Here is a 12246-nt window from a genome sequence, read left to right as displayed (position 1 = left end):
TGGAGAGGGGGAGAATAACAGAAGGGAGGAGTGGATGAAGTGGAGAGGGGAGAATAACAGAAGAAAGGGAGGAGTGGATGAAGTGGAGAGGGGGAGAATAACAGAAGGGAGGAGTGGATGAAGTGGAGAGGGGGAGAATAACAGAAGAAAGGGAGGAGTGGATGAAGTGGAGGGGGAGAATAACAGAAGGGAGGAGTGGATGAAGTGTAGAGGGGGAGAATAACAGAAGAAAGGGAGGAGTGGATGAAGTGGAGAGGGGGAGAATAACAGAAGGGAGGAGTGGATGAAGTGGAGAGGGGGAGAATAACAGAAGGGAGGAGTGGATGAAGTGTAGAGGGGGAGAATAACAGAAGAAAGGGAGGAGTGGATGAAGTGTAGAGGGGGAGAATAACAGAAGAAAGGGAGGAGTGGATGAAGTGTAGAGGGGGAGAATAACAGAAGGGAGGAGTGGATGAAGTGTAGAGGGGGAGAATAACAGAAGAAAGGGAGGAGTGGATGAAGTGGAGAGGGGGAGAATAACAGAAGAAAGGGAGGAGTGGATGAAGTGGAGAGGGGAGAATAACAGAAGGGAGGGAGGAAAGGATGAAGTGGAGAGGGGGAGAATAACAGAAGGGAGGGAGGAGTGGATGAAGTGTAGAGGGGGAGAATAACAGAAGAAAGGGAGGAGTGGATGAAGTGTAGAGGGGGAGAATAACAGAAGAAAGGGTAGTAAGGTGTGAGGGAGGAAGCATTTCTAAAGTCATCAAGGACGATTCTTGGTCGTGAAAAGTGAGGAGAAATGTAAATGGGGCGTGGCTACGCAACCCCCTCCCCACCCTCAAAAACAAAACAACCAATCAACCGGATATTTACATGCACAGAATCCCCACATCTTTCCCCAGAGACACTAAAGCCCAATCCTTAAAATTGGTGCAGTGCGCACACAATCACAACAAACCCACTTCTGCTTTTTTGCTGTGATTGTGAGTACACAGGGTCACCCTGTCACAACAAAATTAGGGACAAGATTAGGGTTTGGGGGTACGACTGTTCTATTATGACCTCACATTCTAAAATGACAACATGGAAGAGCCGTGCCCCATGTGACTTGAGGCCCCTCCCACAATAGTTCAGAGGTCATTCAGCTAGTCCTTTAGAACTACACACACAGGGTCCTAGGAGTGCAAAGAGCCAGCAGGTGCAGAGTGTCCTCTCAATATCCTCCGTGTCCATTAACAAGTGACCACGCCCAGTGTCCCCCCCTCCCCACCTCCCATAGAATGGCTGGTTCCACCCTGTCCTCTGTACATTCACCTCAGGGGTATCAGTCAGTTTACCCTCGATTACCATACACATACACGGTCTCACATACACACACAGGTGAGTCCATCTTTCAGTTGTACTGTGACACGCAGAGTGAGTGCTCTGTTCCCAAGGCGACAGCTTCACCGCTGAGGTGTGGTCTGATGGGGGCGCCTCCTTCCCCTACCCGGCCCTGAGAGAGAGAGACAGAGAGAGACAGATGAGAGAGAGACAGAGATGAGAGAGAGACAGAGATGAGAGAGAGACAGAGATGAGAGAGAGACAGAGATGAGAGAGAGACAGTGATGAGAGAGAGACAGTGATGAGAGAGAGAGACAGTGATGAGAGAGAGACAGATGAGAGAGACGTGAGAGAGACAGAGATGAGAGAGAGACAGAGATGTGAGAGATACAGATGAGAGAGAGACAGATGAGAGAGACAGAGATGAGAGACCGACAGACATATCATACAGTTCAATTAGAAAGTAGGTCACACAATAAATAATATATATTTTGTTAAAGCCTTCCGCCGAACTCGGCTAAACGAGTGCTCGCATACTCCCTTAAAAGACCTTTGCTTGAAAAACGTTTGTCCATCTTGAGACACCGTAGCCAGTACACACTTCCTCAAAATAGTCTGAATTAATCTAACATAAATCTGTCATACATTTTTACGTTTTTGTCAAGGAGATCTTAGTTGCGCAATTTTACATCTAACTAAGATGTTTGGTGCAGTATTTGTCAAGGTAAAAATGTGCATGAAAACAATGTCATTTGTTGAATGACAACAAACACGAAGAATCCCTACTGTTGGCCAATCACGAAAAAGGGGCGTAAACTTTGGCTTGTGTGCACGAACAGCCGAAAAAACCTTTGCTGAAGACCAATTAGAACAAAAACGTTGCAAAATGTCATATGTGCACTAGCTGTTCTGAACCGTTGCGGAATGGAAGGACTAGGACAAGGGGTCACCGTGAGGTTAAGGTTGAAACGTTAGAGGTTACCTACGTGTAGAGGGGCTGCAGTTGGAGATGTGAGGTCTTCTGAGGAGGCTGGTAACCATAGGATTCAAAGCCACCAATGAAATCAACTGAGAGAGAGAAAGAGATCAGAGGCAGACGGAACACCCAGACAGAACACCCAGACAGAACAGACAGACGGGGCAGACAGACGGAACACCCAGACGGGACAGAGAGACAGACAGGCGGAACACCCAGACAGACAGGCGGAACACCCAGACAGACAGGCGGAACACCTAGACGGGACAGACAGACGGAACACCCAGACAGAACAAAGAGATAAATGGATCACTCAGACAGACGCAACACTCACAGCTATCCTCGTCATCCTGGAAGACTTTGCTCACATAGCAGGCATATACAAAGCCAAAGAGCTAAGGGAGAGACAAAGAGGTTAAGGTTAGTATCATGTTGTGTGTGTGTGTGTACGTGTGTGTCAGGGTTTCCGTTAGTCAATAATAGCCAACTTCAGGCCAATAAAAAAAAAAAGATCTGAAAAGCTGATGAATAAAATTGGCACCGGACAGCCAGGAGAATTTTTTAAAATCCCATTACAAAGTAATGCTTTTTAACCTGTTCATTAATAGAAATACGAGGTGATGGACATACATACATTTGCCCGGTCATTCTTAATAAATCAATTAAAATCGGTCTTTAGGTTTAATAATAATAATTCCACAACAACAATTCTAAATGCAATCGCATGAAAAAGTTTTTGATGGCTATGATTAAAAAAAAAAAATACTATTTTTTATTTCTCAACTGGTAATTTAAGCGTGGTTCCGATTCGCCATTCAAGTGCTTAGGCAATGGTAGGCAGGCTTCAGCGTATGACACAACGCTTTGCAATGTGAGCTGGAGGCAGTATGCAGATTGAAAACATACCTTTCATTGTGTGAAACCTGAATGTTTTACCTTGTTTCAAAGTAGCCCAAATCCTTTCCTTTAAACGTAGAGGCAGTTATTTTAGAAAGACCTCCATGTGTCGTTGAAACAAGTAGCCTATTTCTCTTACGTTCTATTGGTTATCAAATCAACTTTCTTTCACTGTCCGGTAGCCAAAGGCACAATCCTAGTCATATTAGCAACCCAATGCTAGTTGTTTAACTTTACAACAACAGATATTTTATTCTCCGTCACATGAAACCCACTCGCATGTGCATTGTGCTTTTAACATTCGGGCGTAGCCTACTGCCTCGTGTGCATTGTGCTTTTAACATTCGGGCGTAGCCTACTGCCTCGTGTGCATTGTGCTTTTAACATTCGGGCGTAGCCTATTGCCTCGTGTGCATTGTGCTTTTAACATTCGGGCGTAGCCTACTGCCTCGTGTGCATCGTGCTTTTAACATTCGGGCGTAGCCTACTGCCTCGTGTGCATTGTGCTTTTAACATTCGGGCGTAGCCTACTGCCTCGTGTGCATTGTGCTTTTAACATTCGGGCGTAGCCTACTGCCTCGTGTGCATTGTGCTTTTAACATTCGGGCGTAGCCTACTGCCTCGTGTGCATTGTGCTTTTAACATTCGGGCGTAGCCTACTGCCTCGTGTGCATTGTGCTTTTAACATTCGGGCGTAGCCTACTGCCCCGTGTGCATCGTGCTTTTAACATTCGGGCGTAGCCTACTGCCTCGTGTGCATTGTGCTTTTAACATTCGGGCGTAGCCTACTGCCTCGTGTGCATTGTGCTTTTAACATTCGGGCGTAGCCTACTGCCTCGTGTGCATTGTGCTTTTAACATTCGGGCGTAGCCTATTGCCTCGTGTGCATTGCTACGCAGCTATAATGTGAAGGAATAAGTTTATTAAAATTTGAAGCCAAACTGATCTGTTGCATCAGCCTCAATGCTTTTTTTTTGATGTACTGGATGTATGAATTTGGGATCTATCGTCCCACAACTGTCAGATTTAATGAGCCATTCGCAGTTTCACTGTTCCCGGCCGTGTGTACTTAGACTTGCATGGCTTCATCTTTGAGACAAGCATATGCTACTGGCAGGATCAACCAGGTAGCCACTCACAACATAGAGTTTGAACCGAGGCACACTAGGCAAAGAACAACCAGGGACCGGTCCTCTGTTTGGAAATAGGCCATTTCTTTCTCGCGCAGTTCGTTGCTCGTCTTGTTGGCTGAGGAAGAGTATACGTGGACAGGTATTCTAACAACTTCAACGTGCGCATCGGAATTCGTTAAGAAGGACGCACGCCATTGTTTTGTTAAGATAAATGACCATAATCGAAATGTAATTTTCTGTCATTCTGAGCATTGTGGGGTGGACGCCATATGGATATCGGTAAATTTCTCAAAATCTCCTGTAAATTAAAACGTTGCTGGCCAATCGGCCGGCGCCACATTTTCCGAAGGGAAACCCTGGGGTGTTGCTTACAGCCAGTAGAACCTGTAGCGCGGCACTCAGCACCTCAATGTACTGATAGTCAAGGAGACAGCCAGAGACGGTGATGACATGGTGGTCGTCGGGGGCGATGCGGGAGTCCAACACCGGCGTTACTAGGCAACCAGGGCCGTGCTCCATCCACCAGGACCGATGCAGCGACGTGTTGAACGTCATCAGGATGTCCCTGTCCTACACACACACACAAATGACAAAAAACCTGTTATGAACACATCAATATATAAACACACATTATTAACATGTTGTAAATCACACTACAAAAAGGGAAGCCCAGCCGCGAGCTGCCCAGTGACACAAGCCTACCAGACGAGCTAAATAACTTCTATGCTCGCTTCGAAGGCAAGCAACACTGAAGCATGCACGAGTGCATCAGTTGTTCCCGGACGACTGTGCAAGCACCACTCCAAAACCATCATTAAGTTTCCTGACGACAACAGTGGTAGGTCTGATCACCGACAACGATGAGACAGCCTATAGGGAGGTCAGAGACCTGGCAGGGTGGTGCCAGAATAACAACCTCTCCCTCAACGTAACCAAGACCATGGAGATTATTGTGGACTACAGGAAAAGGAGGACCGAGCGCACCCCCATTCTCATCGACGGGGCTGTGGTTGAGTGTCAAGTTCCTTGGTGTCCACATCACCAACAAATGAACATGGTCCAAACACACCAGGACAGTCGTGAAGAGGGCACGGCAATGCCTTTTCCCCCTCAGGAGACTGAAAACAATTTGCATGGCTTTTCAGATCCTCAAAAAGTTCTATAGCTGCACCGTCGAGAACATCCTGACGGGTTCATCACCGCCTGGTATGGCAACTGCTCGGCCTCCGACCGCAAGGCACTACATTTGTTAGTGCAAGTCAGAGGAACGCTCTAAAAATTGCCAAAGACTCCAGCCACCCTAATTATAGAGACTGTTCTCTCTGCTACCTTACAGCAAACGGTACCGGAGCGCCAAGTCTAGGTCCAAAAGGCTTCTTGAAGAGCTTCTACCCCCAAGCCATAAGACTCCTGTACAGCTAATCAAATGGCTACCCAGTACCCCCTGTATAGCCTCGCTACTGTCACTTTTTTTGTTGCTCCTTAATTATTTTTGTATTATTATTACATCCCCCCCCCCTCTTAGTAACTATTTGAACACCTTTTCTTCTTCTTAAAACTGCATTGTTGGTTAATGGTTAAGGGCTTGTAAGTAAACAGTAAACATCTAACTGTAAGGTGCCTGCTGTAAACAGCACATGTGACAATTACAAACAAGTTATAAACACAAATACATGATAAACACGTTATAAAACACAAATACATGATGAACACACGTTATAAAACACAAATACATGATAAACACGTTATAAAACACAAATACATGATAAACACGTTATAAAACACAAATACATGATGAACACGTTATAAAACACAAATACATGATAAACACGTTATAAAACACAAATACATGATGAACACACGTTATAAAACACAAATACATGATGAACACACGTTATAAAACACAAATACATGATAAACACGTTATAAAACACAAATACATGATGAACACACGTTATAAAACACAAATACATGATGAACACACGTTATAAAACACAAATACATGATGAACACACGTTATAAAACACAAATACATGATGAACACGTTATAAAACACAAATACATGATGAACACACGTTATAAAACACAAATACATGATAAACACACGTTATAAAACACAAATACATGATAAACACGTTATAAAACACAAATACATGATGAACACGTTATAAAACACAAATACATGATAAACACGTTATAAAACACAAATACATGATGAACACACGTTATAAAACACAAATACATGATGAACACACGTTATAAAACACAAATACATGATAAACACGTTATAAAACACAAATACATGATGAACACGTTATAAAACACAAATACATGATGAACACACGTTATAAAACACAAATACATGATGAACACACGTTATAAAACACAAATACATGATGAACACGTTATAAAACACAAATACATGAACACACGTTATAAAACACAAATACATGATAAACACGTTATAAAACACAAATACATGATGAACACACGTTATAAAACACAAATACATGATGAACACACGTTATAAAACACAAATACATGATGAACACACGTTATAAAACACAAATACATGATGAACACACGTTATAAAACACAAATACATGATAAACACGTTATAAAACACAAATACATGATGAACACACGTTATAAAACACAAATACATGATAAACACGTTATAAAACACAAATACATGATGAACACACGTTATAAAACACAAATACATGATGAACACACGTTATAAAACACAAATACATGATGAACACACGTTATAAAACACAAATACATGATGAACACACGTTATAAAACACAAATACATGATAAACACGTTATAAAACACAAATACATGATGAACACACGTTATAAAACACAAATACATGATAAACACGTTATAAAACACAAATACATGATGAACACACGTTATAAAACACAAATACATGATAAACACGTTATAAAACACAAATACATGATGAACACGTTATAAAACACAAATACATGATAAACACGTTATAAAACACAAATACATGATAAACACACGTTATAAAACACACACACACACATCTCTTACCTGAGACAAGTGTCCCACCTCAAGGTAGAAACAGATGATGAAGGAGTTCCATCCCACCCACAGCACCAACCACACCGCGTACTGATATACACAGAGACAAAGAGGGGTTAGGGGGTGTGTGTATTAGAAGTTGACCGATTAAAATCAGCATGGCCGATTAATTAGGACCGATTTCAGGTAATAATCGGTAATATGCCTTTTTGGACGCCGATTATGGCCGATTACATTGCAATCCACGAGGAGACTGTGTGGCAGGCTGACTACCAAGGAGCCAAAGGTAAGTTGCTAGCTAGGATTAAACGTATCTTATAAAAAAAACTATCAATCTTCACATAATCACTAGTTAACTACACACTAGTTACTAGTTAACTGGTTGATGATATTACTAGGTTAACTAGCTTGTCCTGCGTTGCATAAAATCAATGTGGTGCCTGTTAATTTATCGTCCAATCACAGCCTACTTCAACTTGATGATTTAACATTCGCGAAAAAAAGCACAATCGTTGCAGTAATGTACCTAACCATAAACATCAATGCCTTTCTTAAAATCAATACACAAGTATATATTTTTAAACCTGCATATGTAGGGGCGGCAGGTAGCCTAATGGTTAGAGTGTTGGGTCAGTAACCGGAAGATTGCAAGATCGAATCCTAGAGCTGAGAAGGTTTTAAAAAAACGGTCATTCTGCCCCTGAACAAGGCAGTTAACCCACTGTTCCCCGGTAGGCCGTCATTGACAATAAGAATTTGTTCTTAACTGACTTGCCTAGTTAAATAAAGGTAAAATAAATCAAATAAAAAAATGTAGTTAAAAGAAATTAATGTTAGCAGGCAATATTAACTAGGGAAATTGTGTCAGGCTATATGCAGCAGTTTGAGCCACCTGGCTCGTTGCGAACTGTGTGAAGACCATTTCTCCCTAACAAAGACCCTAATTAATTTGCCATAATTTTACATAATTATGACATAACATTGAAGGTTGTGCAATGTAACAGGAATATTTAGACTTATGGATGCCACCCGTTAGATAACATACGGAACGGTTCCGTATTTCACTGAACGAATAATGTCTTATTTCCGAAATGATAGTTTCCGGATTCGACCATATTAATGACAAAAAGCTCATATTTCTGTGTGTTTATTATATTATAATTAAGTCTATGAATTGATATTTAATAGAGCAGTCTGAGCGGTGGTAGGCAGCAGCAGGCTCGTAAGCATTCATTCAAACAGCAGCTCTTAGCAATGCTGGGATGCACAGCGCTGTTTATGACTTCAGGCCTATCAACTCCCGAGATTAGGCTGGCAATACTAAAGTGCCTATAAGAACATCCAATAGACAAAGGTACATAAAATACAAACAGTATAGAGAGAAATAGTCCTATAATAACTACAACCTAAAACTTCTTAACTGGGAATATTGAAGTCTCATGTTAAAAGGAACCACCAGCTTTCATATGTTCTCATGTTCTGAGCAAGGAACTTAAACGTTAGCTTTCTTACATGGCACATATTGCACTTTTACTTTCTTTTCCAACACTGTGTTTTTGCATTATTTAAACCAAATTGAACATTGTTCCTTCAGTATTGTTGCAATTGTCATTATTTCATATAAATATATATATAAATATATATATATAAAAAAGTCGGCCAATTAATCAGTATCGGCTTTTTTTGGGGTCCACCAATAATCAGTATCGCCGTGTGTGTGTATGTAATATATATATATATATATATATATGCGTCTCACCAGTATGAGGTAGCGGGATCTGAACTGCACTGTTCCAAAGATCCCCAGTATGACGACCATGATATGGAGGAAGTTGGCCAGGATAGGAGCCCACTGGTAGCCCAGGAAGTCAAACACCTGTCTCTGGAACGCTGCCATCTATACACACACACACATAAATCACAAGATACATCTAGGGGATCATTATGGTATTACATTATTGCAATTTAAAACAATCCCTCTCTGGGATATGCACAGGGACACACAAAGAAACAACTGTCTCTCTCTCTCTCTCCCTCACACACACAGTATGCTGCAGTTGTTTCCATGGAAACTGCAAGGAGCACCAGCCGAGGGACTAACCCCCCCCCCAACACACACAGACACACAAACTCCCCAAACTACTGAAAATAAGCTGTATTCCAAAGTACCCACTGTCACACAATATATCACAATCAAATAAACACACGCCAACTACAGCATACTACCACACACACACATTAATAAAAATAAGACACAGAAATAAAAGTTTTGACCAAAGAGACAAAGAGTAGCAGGATGACAAGAGTGAGAGCAGGAAAAGCAGAATAGCAGGATGTAGATGAGGGGAAGAACAGGATGTAGATGAGGTGAAGTGCAGGATGTAGATGAGGGGAAGAACAGGATGTAGATGAGGGGAAGAGCAGGATGTAGATGGGGGGAAGAATAGTAGGATGTAGATGAGGGGAAGAATAGTAGGATGTAGATGAGGTGAAGAGCAGGATGTAGATGAGGGGAAGAATAGTAGGATGTAGATGAGAGGAAGAACAGGATGTAGATGAGAGGAAGAACAGGATGTAGATGAGAGGAAGAACAGGATGTAGATGAGAGGAAGAGAGCTCTTCTTTTCCTGATGTTACTTTAAAAGCATGGTCTCCCAGAATACAGTGATCACCACACACACACACTTGTCCTGTGGTTGCCAATAATGTGACACACTGTTAATAGTTCAAACGTTTCAGTCAGAACATCTTTCTCACTCTCTCTTAGATTCAGTGAGTGGGAGAGGGATGGGAACAGGGACAAAGTGGTTACTGTGGATAGGCATCACACACCTTTTCCCATTCACACCTCACTGCAACAAACACTCACCAGCTGCAGTGAACATATCGCCACCAGTGTAACTCTCCCGTCACATTTCCCCATCTTGGAGGGCTCTGGACGTGGCTTGGGGCCACGCAGGCTCCGGGGAAAGGACGGGTGGTCACCGGTCAGACCCAGACTGGCTGCCCGATTCAGATCACACCATGCCCGGCCGGACCTCGCCTGGACCCCGTCCTCCTGGTTCTTCTTAGGTATGGAAGACTCCTTGAGACTGACGTTAATTACACCGACACCAACCCATCCCGGCCCACTGTGATCATTCTGTCGGTATGTAAAGGTGCATGTGGTTAGCCGGGGGGATCTCTTCTTCACGCGCCAGTCCGAAAACTGTTTAAAGCAAAGGCACTATTACCGAATCGCCTCGATCCGGCCACACCTTCAGGTTGATGGCGAAAGGAGGGGGAGACTGAGACAAGACACAAAGAAAGACGGAAAGCTATTATAACCCGGCAAGTCTCGCGGGTTAAATGGTAGAAATGAGCAGCATATGATAACGGATCACACGGGGAGGGAGGGGGGAAGAGGAATGAAATGACCCGATGGAGGTAGCTAGCTAGCTGCCCGGGCTGATTAAACGAAATTGACACACACAAAGCGGTTCATTGTGACTCACGGTTGATTTTCAAGACGTTCGCGCTCCTTCCTCGTTCTCGGTAAACGGACGGTGTCTTCAACCGTAGTCCTCCGGTGGCTTAAAACCAAGGCTCGGGCTCTCTTCTCCGTCTCGCGGCGTCTTTGTCAACAATCGGTGGTGCCTGCTGGGGCGGGCGCGAGCACGCGGCAGCGCAAATCCCCCTCGTTTCAGAGGAATTGGGCCGTGTTCGAAATTGAACTATCAAAATCCTTCTTTCCTTCCTTGTGGCGATCACTGATCTTACATGATTAGATATGTGAGAGTAGGTGATCCCACTAGATTGATTTTACTTTTCAAACTTTGTCAAATCAATTATAACCTCAAGGAGAAGAGCGTAGGAGGAAGGAAGAATGTAATTTCAAAGTAGTTCTAACACGGCCCCCGGAATCCTACCGACCGCGTGCGCGCGACCGCATGGAGAATGGAGGAGCGCGAGGGGGTTCAGCAGATAGACAAAAGAAACAGGGCTCGCAGCGAATCTAATAAAAGTTTGTGAATAATACTAGACAGAAAAAGGTTACAGCAAATACAATATCTAGGTCCATGCTCTATAATGGTATTTGCATCAACCAATCTAAAGAATGTATTACTTACATTGTTAAATCCAAATTGCACATTTTAAAAACTCTCAAAAACCGTATAGCTATTTAAATACTTAGTTGTATGGCTGTGTTTAATAAGAGTGTCCGTTTTTTTTAAAGGATACAAAGTACTAATACATTCAGAGTAAAGACAGGTATTACAAAACACACATTCAGCTTTATGGTCTTTCCACAAAGAGTACATTTTGTGTGCATCCCTTTGATATATTAAGTAGAAATTGTAGACAGCAATATGTTTTTTAAAAGCCTGTTATATGAAATGAAGTGTCCTTTAATATAGACCACATGGAGAATTTTAAAATTCAAGCATTTTTGACATGTCCCTGTGTAACAGTATAACTTTAGACCGTCCCCTCGCGCGAACCAGGGACCCTCTGCACACATCAACAACAGTCACCTTCGAAGCATCGTTACCCATCGCTCCACAAAAGCGGCGGCCCTTGCAGAGCAAGGGGAACTACTACTTCAAGGTCTCAGAGCAAGTGACGTCACCGATTGAAACGCTATTTAGCGCGCACCACCACTAACTAATCTAGCCATTTCACATCCGTTACACCTGTGTGACTTAAGAAGATTCTATCCCACTTAACTTCAACATTTATCCAAGTTTTCACCATCATTGTAAAGCCCCTAGTTATGTTGTTGCTTTGACAACGTAATTTCTGAAGATTTATTTTAATGTGATTAGCGATTCATTGAAGTATGTCCCTCATTTTAAGGTCAACTCTGTTACGTGAACTGAACTCCTGTTTTAATCCAGTTA

General features: G+C 42.7%; 1 protein-coding gene across 5 annotated transcripts; it reads right to left on the bottom strand.

The window, feature by feature from the left end:
* Positions 1-346: 346 nt before the first annotated feature.
* LOC112229417 (sodium/potassium-transporting ATPase subunit beta-1-interacting protein 1) lies at positions 347-11272 on the bottom strand. Of its 5 annotated transcripts, XM_042310380.1 has the most exons (9): positions 10861-11270; positions 10600-10653; positions 10236-10508; positions 9126-9263; positions 7376-7456; positions 4681-4878; positions 2613-2673; positions 2289-2370; positions 347-1474 (listed from the first exon to the last, which is right to left on the bottom strand). In XM_042310380.1, exons 3-9 carry the CDS (start codon positions 10287-10289, stop codon positions 1465-1467), a joined length of 624 nt encoding a protein of 207 aa, XP_042166314.1. In that variant the 5' UTR covers positions 10290-10508; positions 10600-10653; positions 10861-11270; the 3' UTR covers positions 347-1464. The 5 variants fall into 5 exon arrangements, with proteins under 5 accessions (XP_042166314.1, XP_042166317.1, XP_042166315.1 ...); XM_042310383.1 differs by having other exon boundaries at positions 2285-2370; positions 10236-10653; positions 10861-11271; XM_042310381.1 differs by lacking the exon at positions 10600-10653 and having other exon boundaries at positions 10236-10574.
* Positions 11273-12246: the final 974 nt, after the last annotated feature.

The sequence above is a fragment of the Oncorhynchus tshawytscha genome, linkage group LG31 (genome assembly GCF_018296145.1).
Source record: "Oncorhynchus tshawytscha isolate Ot180627B linkage group LG31, Otsh_v2.0, whole genome shotgun sequence".
Classification (NCBI taxonomy): Eukaryota; Metazoa; Chordata; class Actinopteri; order Salmoniformes; family Salmonidae; genus Oncorhynchus; species Oncorhynchus tshawytscha.
The sequence above is the reverse complement of the archived record's forward strand: the minus strand, read 5'-3'. Positions and strand labels throughout refer to the sequence as shown.